The 17,280-nt window shown below is 41.9% G+C and overlaps 5 protein-coding genes and 1 long non-coding RNA gene across 7 annotated transcripts; 3 read left to right on the top strand and 3 right to left on the bottom strand.

Moving 5' to 3' along the window:
* Positions 1-247: 247 nt before the first annotated feature.
* On the top strand, positions 248-3,196 carry yip2 (yippee interacting protein 2). Its single transcript, XM_043431715.1, has 7 exons — positions 248-401; positions 479-645; positions 1,218-1,614; positions 2,131-2,306; positions 2,391-2,591; positions 2,681-2,835; positions 2,962-3,196. Exons 1-7 carry the CDS (start codon positions 383-385, stop codon positions 3,044-3,046), a joined length of 1,200 nt encoding a protein of 399 aa, XP_043287650.1. The 5' UTR covers positions 248-382; the 3' UTR covers positions 3,047-3,196.
* Positions 3,197-3,245: 49 nt separating this feature from the next.
* Positions 3,246-5,484, bottom strand: LOC122417861 (odorant receptor Or1-like). The gene is made up of 4 exons (XM_043431712.1): positions 4,356-5,484; positions 3,739-3,946; positions 3,446-3,601; positions 3,246-3,364 (listed from the first exon to the last, which is right to left on the bottom strand). The coding sequence occupies exons 1-4, from the start codon at positions 5,180-5,182 to the stop codon at positions 3,302-3,304; spliced, it is 1,254 nt and encodes a 417-aa protein (XP_043287647.1). The 5' UTR covers positions 5,183-5,484; the 3' UTR covers positions 3,246-3,301.
* su(r) (dihydropyrimidine dehydrogenase su(r)) lies at positions 4,848-11,672 on the top strand. Of its 2 annotated transcripts, XM_043431695.1 has the most exons (12): positions 4,848-4,985; positions 5,847-6,441; positions 6,525-6,635; positions 6,857-7,189; positions 7,534-8,172; positions 8,272-8,883; positions 9,180-9,344; positions 9,423-9,575; positions 9,752-10,312; positions 10,607-10,831; positions 10,931-11,088; positions 11,474-11,672. In XM_043431695.1, the coding sequence occupies exons 2-12, from the start codon at positions 6,391-6,393 to the stop codon at positions 11,559-11,561; spliced, it is 3,096 nt and encodes a 1,031-aa protein (XP_043287630.1). In that variant the 5' UTR covers positions 4,848-4,985; positions 5,847-6,390; the 3' UTR covers positions 11,562-11,672. The 2 variants fall into 2 exon arrangements, with proteins under 2 accessions (XP_043287630.1, XP_043287629.1); XM_043431694.1 differs by lacking the exon at positions 4,848-4,985 and having other exon boundaries at positions 5,491-6,441.
* On the bottom strand, positions 11,402-14,245 carry LOC122417866 (phospholipase A2-like). Its single transcript, XM_043431720.1, has 5 exons — positions 14,020-14,245; positions 13,335-13,706; positions 13,059-13,218; positions 12,804-12,956; positions 11,402-12,505 (listed from the first exon to the last, which is right to left on the bottom strand). The coding sequence occupies exons 2-5, from the start codon at positions 13,669-13,671 to the stop codon at positions 12,412-12,414; spliced, it is 744 nt and encodes a 247-aa protein (XP_043287655.1). The 5' UTR covers positions 13,672-13,706; positions 14,020-14,245; the 3' UTR covers positions 11,402-12,411.
* Positions 14,246-14,824: 579 nt separating this feature from the next.
* Positions 14,825-16,058, top strand: LOC122417872 (uncharacterized). Its single transcript, XR_006262388.1, has 4 exons — positions 14,825-14,932; positions 15,025-15,247; positions 15,321-15,457; positions 15,921-16,058. It is a non-coding gene; the product is annotated as an uncharacterized lncRNA (long non-coding RNA).
* Positions 15,351-17,182, bottom strand: LOC122417868 (phospholipase A2-like). The gene is made up of 5 exons (XM_043431723.1): positions 16,749-17,182; positions 16,250-16,572; positions 15,929-16,088; positions 15,582-15,734; positions 15,351-15,486 (listed from the first exon to the last, which is right to left on the bottom strand). Exons 2-5 carry the CDS (start codon positions 16,533-16,535, stop codon positions 15,390-15,392), a joined length of 696 nt encoding a protein of 231 aa, XP_043287658.1. The 5' UTR covers positions 16,536-16,572; positions 16,749-17,182; the 3' UTR covers positions 15,351-15,389.
* Positions 17,183-17,280: the final 98 nt, after the last annotated feature.

Genomic DNA, 17,280 nt, shown 5'->3' with positions numbered 1-17,280 from the left:
ACAATGTTTGAGTTACGAGAGTTCGTGACGTTTGAGGCGCATCAAAGTGTAAATTCCACGTCCCCGTGCGCTCAACGCCCCACTTGCTTCTCCTTCCATGAAACTTTCAACCACAACCACGCTTTCAACGTCAACATATTTAGTCCCCCACCAAAGTAGAAAAACGGACGGACGGGGGGGGGGGGGGGCAGTCGGACTAGTCGGACTTTGTACTGCTTTGTACTCCCGCTCTCCCAGCTCCGCGTATTTTTTTAATCATTTCATCACTATACGAACCGGCCTGATCTCAGATCCCGAGCAACGAAGATGTCCCGAGTCTCGAGCTCGAGAGTCAGTCGTCGTTATCGTTCCGCTCCCGAAAGTTCATGTTCGATTTAAAACGATGTCGGTCGCCACAAAAGGTAAATAAATGAAAATGCTCGCGCTTATTTCCCTTTTTTTTCTGCTACTCGCTCATCGTCGCCGAATTCTATTCTAGGAATTTTTATCGTCGCTGCGAAGCGCACACCCTTCGGTAAAATGGGTGGAATGTTTGTGAACAAAAGTATGACCGATTTGTCTGTTATTGCATCGAACTCTGCCCTCAAGGAAGCTTCTCTCACTCCCGATAAAATCGATCACGTCATTTTCGGTAATGTTATGAGCGTAAGTATTTTTTTTCTTCATATATAACCAAAGTAGAAAAAAAACTCTGCCTGCCTGTCGCTCGGTGATGGCGAATAATCACGGTGACTGCTTTATTCGATTATTTTTTTTTACGTACCAATAAATTCCGAGTTTATTGAAAATTCATTTACTTTCATTTACAATCGATCATTGAATGAGTAATTAATTTTTTCGTTTGTTTTTTTTTTTTTTTTTTTCACTATAATTCGTTGATTCGAAATATCGAAAATATTAATCGATTTTTATTTGAAATTCAACATCTTCGATTTCGAATTTTCAATGAATTGAAAAACAAGAATTCGTTGGATCGAATTCAATGGATTATTCGTAGCGTTCAATTATTTTTAGTTTACTCAACGTTTGAGTGAATCAATGAATTTTAGAAAATTGAAATTCATTCTAAAATCAATTGGGATGGAACTGAAAGTGAGCGAACAGCCCCAAAAAATGTTGAATGTAGAATAAAATGCATCGGTCAAATAATTTGAGTTTGGCTGTTTTTTTTTTATTTAACAAAAGTTGATGAAAATTAAATTGTATTAAATTCGCAGTTGACGTCACCCGATGGCATTTATTTGCCACGTCACGTGCTCCTTAAATGTGGAATACCATTGGAAAAGCCAGCTCTGGGTGTGAACAGGTTGTGCGGTTCGGGTTTCCAATCGGTCGTGAACGGAGCTCAGAGCATCGCGGCTGGTGAATCGAGGATCGTGCTTGCCGGCGGAGCTGAAAATATGAGCCAGACGCCATTCGTCGTGAGAAACATTAGATTCGGCACGACTCTGGGACAAAAATACGAATTCGAGGACGCCCTTTGGGTCGGACTCGCCGACACTTACTGCGGACTTCCCATGGGCATGACGGCGGAAAAACTGGGCGCCAAATATGGAATCACTCGAGAGGAAGTCGACGAATTCGCTCTGAGGAGCCAACAGCTCTGGAAAAATGGTGATTTTTTTTATCATTCATGACGAATGTGAACTGCTTCGGGATGAATTTCGAGTCGAAAAGTCTCGGAGCGCTTTTCTGTGAAGCGATTTCATGCTCGGTTGCTAGCTTCTAAAGTTCAGAGTCTTGTGACAAGCGTACTGCCAGATTGGCTGGAGATACGGCGAAAGTTCATAGGACCAATATTGTAGCCAGTCAAATTTCCTACAAAAAAGTCCCCGGCGCCATTTATCTGTATTTAGTAGTTTTGACTCGGGAGCCGATCGGAGGCACAACTTCAAGCATCTTTGAGCGAGGTCCACGAAGCCTTGTTTCGATTCACTCTCGCGGCTAAAGTGTCGGAGATAGAAAAACTTCGTGGGGAACTTTTTTGTAGGAAATTTCGTGCTCTACGACATTGGTCCTACGGACTTTTGCTCTACGTCCAGCCGTTTTGGCAGCATTTGCCAATAATCCAAGTGGCTGGGTTCTTCCAATCAAAATCTCGTTCTAAATCTTAAATTTTTAACCACACAGCGAACGACAATGGTCATTTCAAGGCTGAAATGGCGCCAGTTTCCATGAAAATAAAAAAGCAGGACGTCGAGGTCGCCGTGGACGAGCATCCCCGACCAGAAACCAAAATGGCTGATCTGACCAAGCTCAAATCGATTTTCCAGAAAGACGGACTCGTCACAGCTGGCTCAGCATCCGTAAGTCCTGAAAAAATTTACCGCCACCGACCGAAATGCAAAAAATCGAGTTCTCATTCGAATCTTCCTATTTCCACTTTTCAGGGCGTTTGCGACGGAGCCGGTGCAGTGATCCTCGCCAGCGAGGACGCCGTCAAATCCGAGGGCCTCAAACCCCTCGCTCGACTCGTCGGCTACAGCACCGTCGGCGTCGACCCCAGCGTCATGGGAATCGGTCCAGCCCCGGCGATAAGAAATCTCCTGAAACTCACCGGAAAAACTTTAAATGACATGGAAATAATCGAGGTGAGAAAATTTCGAGAAAAGAGAACAATATTTCAGTCGAATTTTCTTCATTTGTCTCAATTGTTTTATCGAAATTTCCATATTTCAAGATAAACGAAGCCTTCGGAGCCCAGACTCTCGCGTGCGTCAAAGACCTTGGACTCGACATGAAAAAACTGAACGTAAACGGCGGTGCGATCGCCCTGGGACATCCCCTGGGTGCCTCCGGATCGAGAATCACTGCTCACATCGTCCACGAGCTCAGGTCACTTGAATTTTCATCGAAAAGCAATTGATACTTTGAGTTTCTACGAATTCGAGCAATTTCAAGCAATTTCAATGAATCTTATTAAAATTCATAATTAATGGAATTTTTTGAAACTAATTTCAGGAGAAGAAACGCTGGAAAGCTGGCAATCGGTTCAGCCTGCATCGGAGGTGGTCAAGGAATCGCGATTATGGTTGAGGCGGTTTAAGCATAAAACGAAGATCGGCCTGAAAACGTACACGCGACCATTTTTTACACACATTTTTATTATCATTTTTTTAACACGTACTTTCCGAGCTCGCTGTGATGACAAATGCATTTTAATGTTTAATAAAACGACATGATCCTCTCGAATGAATTTCAGGATCCAAGCCCTTTCGACGATTCATCCGCGCCTCCCGTCCTTCGACGAATTTATGTTTTCAAATGTATACACTTTCGAAGGGACTTTAAGAATGCGAGTTCAGTCGTCGTCGTTCGTCGAGCTTTGCAGAACCGTGAAAAGCGAGTAAGACATTCGAAGAATCTGAAAATTTTATCGTGAGTCGCCGATTTTTCACCATTTTCTTCGTTCTTTTTATACGAAATATTCAATCTGTGAACTCACGGACGTGAACGTTTCGAGGGAAACGATCATGATTTTTCCGGCTGTCAAAAAGAGCGGCCTCTGAGAACGAATCATCAAAATTTTCAACGTGCTGTTAAATCTCCTGTCAAATTTCCACCAATTTCCTGAGTATGCTGCAAAAGCCACACGTTCGCTCTGAAATTCGATTTTTTTCAAACGTTACCTCGGCGTGTCTTTAACTTGGAAGTAAAAATTCGCAAAGTTCTGGGAAGAATGATTTTTTCAATTTTTTCGAATAAACTTTCAATGTCTTAATTTATTTCAGTGCTCACGTGAAGAGCCAATTCGTTGCCGTGCCAGCAGTAAATAAAAATCTGATAAGTCATTCCGCAGAGGTAGAGGCCAGTCCCGAGGATCTCGGCGGGTGCGAAAACTTCCATTTGCGTGATATGGAACGCGGCCAGACAAATGATCGCGCAGTTTACGAAGCACTGAAAGAGGATCGAAGTGCCAAAGATTTCTTGGATCTCTTTCTTGAAGCTGAAAAAATATGGAGAAAAATCACGTGATTTTCAATTTTTTATTACACTTTTCACAAACTATCTTGAGCATACTGGGTCGCTGAGACCCGGGAGAGTCCATATTATTTTAGTCTAAATGATGAATCGAGCTCAAGAAAATCAGTCCCCAGTAAAAACTGAGGTTTCAGGGACCCATGCGTGCTGTGTCCGGTGCAGAGTCGATGTCTGTCGAAGTTGAAAGCTCTCCACACACTTTTTGCTGCCCCCCTCGAGCACACTGGGTCTGCGAGACCCCCGGGATGTGGGTCGAGTCTCAAAGGTCCTCGGGCGTAAAATCCTGAGTTCCCCGTAATTTCGGGTCCCGCAGACCCGGCGTGTCCTCGGCGGGCTTTCCCGTCAGAATGTCTCGTCGATTCGCAGTTTCTTACGATATAATAGCTTTGTTGTGTTCGACGCAGGCGTTCAGTTGCTTCCTGGCCCGTTCGTTGTCGCCGGAAGAGGCTCGATCGGCGGGTCCATCGTGTCCGATCGCTTGGACGTTGAGTCTGAGGATTTCGAGCTGGCAGCACGCGACGTTGAGAAAGTTGGTGACGAGGGTGTCGAGGGCGATGTTATGGAGGCAGAGGATCATCTGGCCGAGGATTTGCTGGGCGCAGGTGATTTCGAAGTTGGGAGAAACTGCGACGTCGTAAGGATACGAACTTTCGACGGGAAGACGTCGGACCCCGGCCTTGAGGATGTCGACGACGGAGCCGAGGGCCCAGCACGCGATGGAAACCGCTCCGAGGCTCTGATAAGTTGCGTGGTGAAAGATCCCGAGCCACGTATACCGGCTCACCACTCTTTCGTGCCGCTCGTTATCCCCGGAGAACATTTCGCCCGCTACGAGCTTAACGAGCTTCCTGATTCTTCGTTGACGCGTCAAAACTACGATCATCTTGTAGGCGTTGCCGGTGTTCGTCATGAGCAAAAACGAACCGGCGATCGTCCGCTCGACGTCGCCCCAGACCGAGACGATGAAAGCCATTTGGACCAACAGATAAAGCGATATTACTAGGGTGAAATACAAAAACGAATAAACGTAGTAGAGCTTTCTGGCCTTCCCTTCCGGTGGCCAGTTACCGATGTAACTCAACAGCTCCAAGCTTATTTTCAAGTTCTTGTTCGGCTCTATGCGAGGCAGTCTCCTCCAGACGAAACTCTCCCCGTCCATGGCTCCGGTCGACGCGCCTCTGCGGCGGTTCGACCAGGGCATTAACAAAATGCTCGAATAATTCCATCCCCAGCAAAATGACCGTTCATTAGACCTCCGCGAAACGAAATTGACGGCATTTTGTCAACGTTTACTAAATTATACTCCGAGAAACGCGCGACCCCTCGAATGTAATCGGCCCTCGGAATATTTTAAGCTTCTCCGCGTTAATTCCCCCTCGAATATTCAAAATTCTCAACGTTTCTGCGCCGCCCACACTCCCCTCGAGTAATTCCAGCGAACAAACGCTCCGGGAACGATTTCAACGTTGTTCATTATTCACGAGGCCGAGCCTTCCTCTCGACGCTGAACGTCGCGCGGACGTAATCACACTGGCGACGCTCAACTCCCGAACAATTGTCCGCGTTCCAGCGGACAATTGTCTTTGAGAGTTTTCATGCAACAAAGTTACTCAAAACTCTTTTTTACCTTATCTCGCTCGCCGAGCCTACCAAGTTTGGACAATTTTGTTTCGCCTTTGAGTCGAGATCGATGACCCACATTTTGAGCTCTCCTAACGAACATTTTGCGTTTTCGAAAATTCGATTTTTTAAAAATTTAATTCGTTTCTCGTAGAACTGGCTCGAACGATAATCGAACTTTTCTTTCAGTCGATGCATTTGCTTCAATCCCTCGATAATTTTCTTCGTCCCTAAATATTTTTCAGAGCTTTCGAAGACAGCTGGAAAAGAAGATTGACTGAAAAAATGAAAAAATTCGTTATTCGAATGACAAGCTTGAGGAGGAATGAAAAAACTGTTGAAAAAGCAATGAGAAGAAAATGGAGAAAATATGGGGCCAGCCCTCGACTAGAATCCCGTTCAATTGAGATATAACAGCGTGCGACTTATCTCGAATAATGATAATAAGCTGAGATGCGTTCCCCTCTCCATTTACTGACAACACGAAACACATTCGGATCGCGTATCGTGTCAGTCGCCAGTGCAGTGTCGTTGGAGAGAGTGCGATCTATGAGATGTTAGGAAACTGCGTAGGTCCACAGTGGGAGGGATAAATCAGTGAAAACTCATCGCAGCTTCAATTTTTCGGGGTTTTTCGTAGCTCGAAGTCAGTTGCTTCAGTTACAAGTGATTTTATCGTTCGAAAGCTTTTCAAAGTCTCGAGAGGTCGATTGTAGTCGCGCGTGGACTTTGAGAGACGTCAATCTACGAAACGAGGTCACTGGATTACTTGATTTCTTCGAATATAAAATGTCCGGATTTTTGAAGGCGACGCTCAGCGAGGATTTGCCGGATATCGAAGTGAGCCAAACTCGTTTGGATCCTCCAACCTTTTCCTGCTAATTTTCACCCTTTTAATTGTCTTTCTCGTTATTTTACACTAGAATCTACTGCAACTGAATCCAAGGACGAAAACCTTCACGAATTTAGTTCCATCTGCTCGGACGAAGATTACCAAACTTCACTGGAAACGAAATCCTGCTACGAAGTGTGGGGTGAGTTTCGCCTGGAAGGAGAAATGCAAAAAAATCCAATATTTCGATCAATTTTACGATTTAAACAACCAAAAATTGTTTCTCTGCTTGGAGAGTTTTTAATTTTTTTAAATCTCACGTCCCTGAGCCATCCAATTTTTTTTTTCATTCAAATCGCTTTTTTTCTTCTGAAATGCTTTTTTTTCTGTACAAAATTAAAGAATCGGTTTCTTGGCTTTCAGGATTGTATTTCTTTGGAGAAGAATTTCGATGACATCAAACACACGACCCTGAGCGAGCGCGGAGCTCTCAAGGAGGCCGCGCGCTGTCTCAAGTGCGCGGACGCGCCCTGTCAAAAGTCGTGCCCCACGCAGCTCGACGTCAAATCCTTCATAACTTCGATCTCGAACAAAAATTATTATGGAGCCGCGAAGGCCATCCTCTCGGACAACCCGCTGGGCCTCACCTGTGGAATGGTTTGTCCGACGAGCGACCTCTGCGTCGGTGGATGCAACCTCGCCGCCGTCGAAGAAGGCCCTATCAATATTGGAGGGCTCCAGCAGTTTGCTACTGACGTGAATTTTTCTGCATTTTCATCCCAATCGGGATTTCGAACTGAAGGAATTCGGTCGTTTTCTCAAAGAACGAAATATTTTTTTATTTCTTAAATTTTTATTTATTCGATGCTTTTACAAATAGAATAGCAAACGAAATTTTTTTTCACACGTTTTTCTCACAAATTTTGAAGTATGCGAAAAGAAAAATTTCAATTAAGAAATACGATTTTATTGAATTTTATTAGATTTTTCATCGAGTTCATTGGATTTTTCAATTATTTTCAAGTTGATGGAATTTTGAGGGGATTTTTGGAAACTCCGAAAATTCAAATATTTCATAAACGCCTGCTTGGGATTTTCAGGTTTTTAAGCAAATGAACATTCGTCAGAAGAGAATTCCTGGTCAGAGGGTGGATCATCCGAACACGAAAATCGTTTTGATCGGTTGTGGGCCTGCGTCGCTTTCCTGTGCGACGTTTTTGGCTCGGCTGGGCTACGACAACGTGACGATTTACGAGAAGGAAAAATATTTCGGGGGTCTGAGTTCCTCCGAAATCCCGCAGTATCGTTTGCCCTTCGACGTCGTTAATTTCGAGACGGAGCTCGTTAAAGATCTCGGCGTGAAGATCGTGCTCGGCAGATCTTTGTCGGTCGACGATTTGACGATAAAAAGTCTCCAGGGGGACGGCTGCGAGGTCATTTTTTTGGGCATCGGACTTCCGGAGCCAAAGAAAATTGGCATTTTCGAAAATCTCGACGAAAAAATGGGATTTTACACCTCGAAAAATTTCCTCCCTGCCGTTTCCCTCGGCAGCAAAGCTGGCATGTGTCCGTGCAAAAATGGCTCGAGAAATTTGCCCCAATTGCATGGGAACGTGATCGTCCTCGGCGCCGGAGACACCGCCTTCGATTGCGCCACTTCCGCTCTCCGCTGCGGCGCCAAAAAAGTTTTTGTTGTATTCAGGAAAGGATTTACCAACGTTCGAGCCGTCCCCGAAGAGGTGAACCTTGGGAAATCGACGTTTTTCTAAATTCTTTTAAGCTAGCGCAAAAATTTTGAAAAAACTTGATTTCTCACTGAAATTTATGATTTTTTCAAGGTGGAGTTGGCACGCGAGGAGAAATGCGAGTTCGTCCCGTTCCAATCGCCGAAGAGCGTCATTGTCCGAGACTCGAAAATAGTCGCGATGGAATTTTATCGAACTGAGGAAAACGAGAACGGCGATTGGATCGAGGACGAGGATCAAATCGTCCGCTTAAAAGCTAATTTCGTCATCTCGGCTTTCGGCTCGGGGCTTTACGACGAGCGGATAAAACTGGCGATGGATCCGGTGAAACTGAACAAATGGGGACTGCCGGAGGTCAACCCCGAGACGATGGAAACCTCGGTCGCGGGAGTCTTCTGCGGCGGCGATCTCGCCGGGGTCGCTCAAACCACCGTCGAATCGGTAAACGATGGAAAAACCGCCGCTTGGCACATCCACAAATTCATACAACGATCGAACGCTTCTCCGCTCCCGGACGAACCGCAGCTCCCGAAATTTCACACCGCCGTCGACGAAGTTGATCTCAGCGTCCAAGTCTGCGGCATCAAATTCGAAAATCCGTTTGGTCTCGCCTCCGCACCACCGGCCACTACCAGCGCCATGATTCGACGCGCTTTCCAGGCTGGATGGGCCTTTGCCGTTACGAAAACTTACAGTCTCGATAAAGTACGAGAAATTCGTTAAAACATTCCATTTGCCAGGCAATTTTTAGCGACATTTTGACGAAATTTCATTCTTTTGAGGTTTTTTGGAAATTTGTTCTCCCAAATTTATGAGGGAATTCATATTCGATCGAATTTTTCATAAAATTACTTTCGAATTTGAAAAAATTGAAAATTGTATTCTTTCAAATCCTTCAGCGTATTTAACTTTCTCAAATTCATCGAGAAACTTGAATTTCTCGTCAGTTTTTTACCGGTTGGAATTTCCCTAGAAATTTAATCCTCCAACTCACGTAACAGGATCTCGTGACGAACGTTTCGCCTCGAATAATCAAAGGCACGACCTCCCGTCATCACTACGGTCCTGAGCAGGGTAGTTTTCTCAACATCGAGCTCATTTCCGAAAAATCCGAGGCTTACTGGTGTCGCAGCATCGTCGAGTTGAAGAGAGATTTTCCGACGAAGGTAAGCATCGATTTTAACTGCCTTCACCAAATCCTGATACAAAATCGCCATTTTTTTCTACGGTTTTTCCATTTTCAGGTCGTCATCGCCAGCATAATGTGCAGTTTCAACGAAGAAGATTGGACGACTCTGGCCAGGAGGGCTGAAGCTACTGGGGCCGATGCCTTGGAGCTGAATTTGTCGTGTCCGCACGGCATGGGCGAGTCGGGGATGGGCCTCGCGTGTGGCCAAGTATGTCGATTGTGGCAGAATGCCAAAAACTGTCATTAGCATTTTCGGAAAAGAAAATTTACCGATTACGAAAATCGATAAAAAATGCATTTTCCAATGTCCAAATTCATGTTTTCCCTTCCACGATTCAATGAGATTTCTGAAAACCTCTAAAATCGTGTAATTTTCGGTTGCAGGATCCCGTGCTGGTAAAAAATATATCAAAATGGGTTCGAGGTGCCGTGAAAATACCGTTTTTCGTGAAGCTGACTCCAAACATAACGGACATCGTGAGCATAGCGGAGGCGGCGTACGAGGGTGGTGCTAACGGAGTTTCGGCGATAAACACGGTGCAAGGATTGATGGGGCTGCACGGCGACGGGACTCCTTGGCCGGCGGTCGGGGCTTCAAAATTTACGACTTACGGTGGAATGTCAGGAAACGCTACGCGCCCGCAAGCCCTGCGAGCGATTTCCTCGATCGCGAGGAAACTGCCGGGTTTCCCGATCCTCGGCATCGGCGGAATCGACTCCGCCGACGTCGCTCTCCAGTTTTTACATTGCGGAGCTTCCGCCCTGCAGGTTGGCAGCGCTGTACAGAATCAGGACTTCACTCTCATCGACGATTACACCGTCGGACTCAAGGCTCTTTTGTACCTCTCCAGTTTAGCCGATAAAAAAGAATGGGACGGACAAAGTCCTCCGACCTTCAAACACCAGAAGGGCAAACCCGTTTCCTTGCAACACGCTCTTGGAAAAGTACAAATTTTCAAATTTTAACTATTTTTTTTGCCAAAATGATGTCTTAAAGTTTTACGTTTTCATTCGATTTTCTTCATGCCATTGTTTTCAACGATTACAATTTTTCGAAAATTTCCTTCATTATTTATTCTAAAAATACAATCGAAAATTGCCTATTTTTTCCAAAAATTCGTACTTTTTGTTTTCCAATAATTTAATTTTTTGAATTTTCTCGATTCTTTTTCGAAAATTTCCGTTTTTCACGTACCAAACCATTTTTTTCGAACGCTTTCAAATCTGCTGGCTTTTCAGAACGTTCCATACTTCGGCGAATACCAATTGATGCGAGAGAGAAAAACGGCTGAATTGAAATCCCGGACGAATCCACTGGACGAGGTTCCTGAGCCGGTGAGACCGATCGCCGATCTCGTGCTTCCTGTGCCTCCGCTCAAGGACGTTATTGGCAAAGCCTTACCCCGCATCGGCGCGTACAAACGATTGAACAACAAGGAGCAGGTCGTCGCTCTGATCGACGACGTGAGACACAATTTTTTCCAAAATTTGACAATTTTTTCAAAATTCCTTCTAATAACAGGTTTTTTCGGATTTTTCTTATTTCTTTCTCAATTTTTTCAGGACATGTGCATCAATTGCGGGAAATGCTACATGGCTTGCGCCGACTCGGGATACCAAGCGATCAAATTCGACGCCGACACTCACATTCCCCTCGTCACCGACGACTGCACCGGGTGCACGCTTTGCCTCTCTGTTTGTCCAATCATCGACTGCATAACGTGAGCGCAATTAAGGATGCACATTTTCAAAAATTTTCTAAAAATGCGATAAAAAACTGGACAAAGAAAATTTTAGGATTGTTGGAAATTTATTTTCAAACTCATTTCTAAAACTTCATTTTTACCTCGCGAATTCATAAAAATTTCTTAATTCTGATCTCGAAGCATCATTGCGTGATCGAACTTTTATGAATTTTTGGACAATTTGTTGTCAGAAACGTTTTTTTTTCAAATTAACGAATTTTTAACGTTTTTCATTAAGAAAATTTGGCAAAATTTGTTTTCTCTAATCCGAATAATTAATGTACAGATAGAAGGGAGAATTGTTTTTTATTTAACTGAAATTGCGTTCGTTTTGATGATGGAATATTTGAAAATTTTTCAGAATGGTGTCAAAGACGATACCTCACGTGATAAAACGAGGCGTTCCACCGAGTTCTTCCAACGGTATTGTCGAAGTATCCGTCCAGTGATAGCAACAATGCCAATGAACGGTGCCATTTCGTTGGTTCACAATGATTTATTTGTATTTATCGAAACCATGGAAAATGGTGTGAATAAATTGGACAATAATTTTGCACAAACTTCGTAACATTCTTGAGATTAGAAAATTCCCAGCACGTGAGCGAGGGGAAGAAACGAAAAATGGAGAGAATTTTATTTCGGTTCAAAAGTCCTTGTTGTCAAACCACTGCGATTTCTTCTCGGCGCTCGTGTCAAATCGATATTTTTCACATTTTCTCGCTCGGAACAGATAGAAGATGCGAAGAAGAAAAAACCAAAATGAATTTTGTTTTTGATGTAGAAAATTCCCCAATTTTCATTTTCTGCCAAATTTTCTCTATCGATCAAACAGTTTTATGGGATTTTCCTCAATATTTCATCTTGATTGTACTCATATTTGGCTTTCTGATTTTTTTTTGCAGATCGAAGAAGCCGGAATTCTACACTCTAAAACCAGTTGCTCGTTTTCGATCCAAAACAATTTTTTATTGGAACTACGTTCGTGGGTTTTTCAATGTTAAATTTTTAGAAAAAAGCTACTCCAAAAATTCGAATAATATTAAGACTGGAACATTTATTTGAGTACGTTAAAAATTTCCTCCAAACGTTCGTTTAATGGTGGAATATTTGAATAATTCAAATATGATCCCGAGGGCACTTGATAAGGTCGAAAAAGGCGTTGATTTACAACAGTTGATATTTACCAACGAAGGCTTCTAATAAATCTGACAACAATTTTCTTACAAACTTCGTTTCGCTCTTGAAAAAGAGACTTTTACAGCACGAAAGTAGGGCAAAGTGAGAGAAAATGATTTCCATTTAAAAGTCGATGTTGTCGAACCACTGCAATTTCTTCTCACCGCTCGTATCCAAACGATATTTTTCGCACTTTCTCGATCGGGTTCTATGAGCTCTGCAAGAAAAGAAGGAAAAGCACAAACAAGATATTAGTTTTTGAATTTCAGTGTCATTTCGTTAAAAAAAACAAAGTTAAAAATATTTTTCTTTTTCTAATGAATTTTACACAAATATTTCTATGGTTAATTTAAAAAAAAATTTCTAACTCATATTTTCAATAAATAAATTCGATTTTTTTCCGCTAATTCAATGGAAAGTGAAAATAATTTTATTTCTTGGTAATAAGAGAGAAGAAAAAACAGTTTCGACTCAAATTCTTTGGTATTTAAAAATGTTTGTTTGCTCGTACTCACCTTCCTCTTTTCTCACACTCTGTTATCGGATTTTCGAGAGCGAAGCATCGAGGCCTTAGAACATTGAAGTACGTTTTGCCGATAGCTTTTGCGGTGCGACTGTGAGAGTTTTTCAAACACGTGTAAAATTCCCGATCACAGGAGCAATGAGACCTGCGAAAAATATCATTTCAAAGTTGAAATGAATTTCAAGTTTCGATAGAAAAATTTCGTGATTTAACATTCGTCGTTTTTTTTTCAGCTGGAGATACTCGCTTGGTAAAAGTGCCATCGTTGAGGAGTCGTCCGTAACTTTTTCCAGCTCCGATGGCCTCGGGACAATTGTCATGAGCCCTGCAGCAAGCGTCGAGTGCCCTGAGCTTACCGAGATCGGTTTCGGAGTCCGCAATGTTTCCGTCGCCGCACCACTTCGTTCCTGAGACAATAAAAGACAGAAAAGGATTGGAAAGTGGATTATTCAAAATCATTTTTTTTGAAAGGAGGAAAAAAGAGAAAAATGATATTTCACGAAGGAAAAAAACGTTTTTTTACCGGGGAAAATCGCACGAAATTCTCCCTTCAAATGGTTCAATTTCTGATGCCAGTGCTCCTTCGGTGACGCGTCACTCGAACTCCTCCCCGTTGCCAGCTCGCTCGGTTCGTCCTGCTCATCCGCAACGTCATAGCGCTCCTTGAGCGTTCCTTGCTTATTGCTGCGTAAAAACCAACGCATCGCACGCTCCATTTTCGATAGTTTTGGCGTTACGAGATTGTCTGCAGTGATGCTAAATGCACCGGAAGCCTCCAGCTCCTTGTCATCAGCTCCATTCGAAAAAGCAACGAGCCCGAGACTGATGCAGACCACAAACAAGCCTCGACGTGCCAGCATCTTTCTTCCCTTCGATTTTAGCTCGGTCTGAAAATCTGCAAATTATTTGTCAACATAAAGAATTTTGATTTTCAATTTTGTGGGCCTTAACAATTTTTTTTACAGTGAAATTGCTCTGAATAGCACTAAAGTCGAAGTAGGAAATTCGATCGAAAGTAAAAGTGAATTTATACACGATTTTTCCTTGTAACTCGCTCCACAATTCGTTAAATTTTCAAAAGTTCGGTGTAGAGTACGAAAAAAACATTTTTATTCAAGATTTTCTATTATTTCGTTTTCCGCATTTTTTCAGCTACCGAAGAAACCGGGCTCTGGGCCCTCGACCAAAATACGAAAGTGCAAACTCACCGAGTCGACTCCCCGACTTGAATAGACCTCCGGAAGTAGAAATTCGCACTTATATATACGAGCATCGAATCAAACGAAAATAGAAAAACGATGGAAAAAAGCTCACCATCGTTTTTTTTTCGATCTAATTCCGTCGCGAATCATAGAGCAACGTTGAATTGGCACTGGAACACGGAAACGTTGAGCCTACGAAGTTTTCGATTTGAAAAATATTCGTGCGAGTCGCCTTAGTTTTATAATAAATAATATATTTTATGAATTTTTTCGACATGAAAATGAAAATTTTCTTTCGAATACCTCATTTATTATAAAACTTTTTATTTTATTTATTTATTAATAAGCTATTATAATAAATAAATAAAATAAAAAGTTTTAAACTAATTCGATCAATGGAAGTTAATCGATCTTCAAAAAATCTTTATGGAAGTAATGTTTTTTTTTTTTCAAATTTTTTTCGAATGACACTTTTTGCATTTTTGTTTTTCGTCGGTTCAATTATTATTCGATTCACATTGTATCGCGATCAGATATTTTTTAATGAATTTTTCACAAAAGTCGAGCTGGTGGCTGACCAAATAAATGTTGAGGTCGTTGACACGACGAATGGCCTTCTCGGTATATAAGCGATCGAGGAAAAATCTAGAAATATTTGACGCAATCACAGAAGCTTTTGCCTCGAGCGAAAATATTGAGATCCGAGGAGGGCAAGGGAAGTTTTTAAAATTCATGAGTTGTCAGCTGTTTACGCTTTTTTTAGATTCGGTGTGCTCGTTTTTATATTTGGCTATTATAAACTCATCGCGAGGAGAATTCCAACATGGATTTTAATGAAAACTCGCAAAAGGTGGCAAACTCTTTGATCTTTTAAGGGATTCTTTATTTATCGATTTTTTGAAAAATTTTTCGATTTTTGGTAATTTGGCAGTTCTTTTATTCATTGAATTTCCTCGATTTTTTATCAATTTGAGATTTTTTGTACAATTTTTCATTTTTCGTTGGTTTCAGCTCGGAGCTGCATTTCTGAAGGAAAGTTCAGTTCGCTTCAGTTCGTGAGCTCGATTCGCACGGAAAAATTTAAGGTTTCCATTGTATAAACCACACGAAAAGTGTACAGAAATAGAAAAAAAATTGGAAAAAACTAGCAGAAAATAATCTTCGTACCTCCAAATAAATAATCAAAAAATTGCTATTGAAAAACGAGTTTTTCGATCCTCAAAATAGTTTGCCAGTAAGTGAGGAGATTGAAGGAGTTCAAATGAACAATTATTTCATAGAAAATTTATATTTTATTTCGATTTCAGAGGGCAGTGTCCATCCAGTAGCAACGATGATCACAGCAGCGAGGGAAACGCAGTGAAAAAATTCGTTTCTCATTCGAGCCAGTCTTTGGTGTCGATCCATTGGAGTATCACATCTCGCTTTTCGTCTACTTTGTAAAGTAAGCATTTAGGGGAGAACACGTTATACCTGCCAGAAAAAAAGTCGAGGAAAATAAATATTCGAACGTTTAACTCATAAAATTCATTTTTTCTTTATGATTTGTTCATTTTGATCGTTCTTACTCCGAGTACGTTGCACAACCGGTGATTGGAGGCATTTCAGCGTAGCACTTAGGCCTCCAAATATTGAAGTACCCCCATCCTACCATGTTCGATTTAAAAGAGCCGGTCTTCTTGAGACATTGGTAAAATTTTAGTTCGCATGAACACGAGAATCTGTGAAAAAAATGGAATATTTATATTTTCAATTTCTTTTAATTTGATTATTCGTTAGAATGAATTTTATTCAGTGAATTTTGTAAGGTTCGAATAAGTCAATTGACGAAGATTGAATTCAAGCTCAATCAATATTTTCATTAATTCCTATTTCTCATGAGATTTTTTCCTCCCTTTTGTTTTCAGTTTCTCACCGCGGATAAGTTTCGGTATTGTTAAGCGGCCCAAAACTTCTACCTGGCAGGATGATGGCCTGACAGAGGTCATGATCCCGACAGCAAGCATCGGTTTGCCTGAAGAGTCCGAGGTCGTTTACGTCCTTTGCTATATTTCCCTCGCCGCACCATTTAGTATCTGAAAAATGGGAGCCACCACCCCGGAGGCTTGAATGAAGAACGAGAAGATCGAGGATTTCATTGAAAAAAATGATTTTTCAGCTGCTATGACAGAGAATAGCTAGGAGAATTCAAATTTTCTCAAAAATCATTTGAAAAAATTGTGATTTCTTATCTCACGTGGTACGATTAAGCGAGAACCGTTGTTTTGACGGTTCGAAACGTGAACGTAACCATCTGGCGGGCTATAGGCAGGCGCATCCTGACGTCCGAAGAGGGTGTCGATCACTTGATTGACAATTTCATCCATGAAATTAATCATTAAGCTTATGTCAGATCTCCTCGTCGAGTTCCCAGGGGATATGACATTCTCGCTGCCGTTGGCATCCTCGGAAAGGGGTCGTCCGCGAACGACTATTGCGAGGGAAATGCAAACGAGCAAGGAAGTTCGAGCCACGAGAAACATTTCTGCGTGCTTCGCTTCGTCGGAGAATCCTGACGAACTAAAATTCGACGTTCTCGTAATTTTACATTTTTTATTCAAACAAATCCCCCAAATTCATCGCTCTATGACCCCAGTCACGGAGGAGATGAGAATTTCGAGAAAACGAAAAACAGAAATGGATTAAATCGATCGTGAAAAAAACTATCGAATTTGATTTTACAGAGTTTGGCTCACCGTGTTCAATTGAAATTTTCTCAACTTGTCCGATCGCTTCCTCAAGCTCCACAATACAGTTCCTCAGCCAAAACACGGCTTTATATTGCTCGTTACGATGAAATAGAATTGTAAAGATGATTGAATAGTGATAAGAAAAAAAGAGCGTCAATGAAAATACGGGACACTTGTGTTTGCATTTTTGTTTCTTATTTCGTAATCATAGTTTTACTTACGAGCCTGTAAATTGCTTGTGCCTTGATTTCGCTCTTTTTTCCTCAAAATCCGTTTAAAAAATAGATAAAACTTATTCGTAGAATTTTTTTGTTAAACAATTTATCGTCAGGAAACAGAAACGTCAAATTTTTGGGGTGTTGCGCCCCCGGATTATTCACGCCGTTTCTTCATCGATTTTTTTTACTCAAAGTGTTTCAATTTTCTTTTGTTGCCCTATTCGGCCTGAAAAAAAAACAGAAGAAAACTCAAATTTTTCTTCGAATATGACAAAGTTGAGTTTTTCATTTTTTCTATTCTGCTAAGCGCTAAGATTTTT

Source organism: Venturia canescens, chromosome 11, assembly GCF_019457755.1.
Source record: "Venturia canescens isolate UGA chromosome 11, ASM1945775v1, whole genome shotgun sequence".
In the NCBI taxonomy this organism is placed as follows: Eukaryota; Metazoa; Arthropoda; class Insecta; order Hymenoptera; family Ichneumonidae; genus Venturia; species Venturia canescens.
The sequence above is the reverse complement of the archived record's forward strand: the minus strand, read 5'-3'. Positions and strand labels throughout refer to the sequence as shown.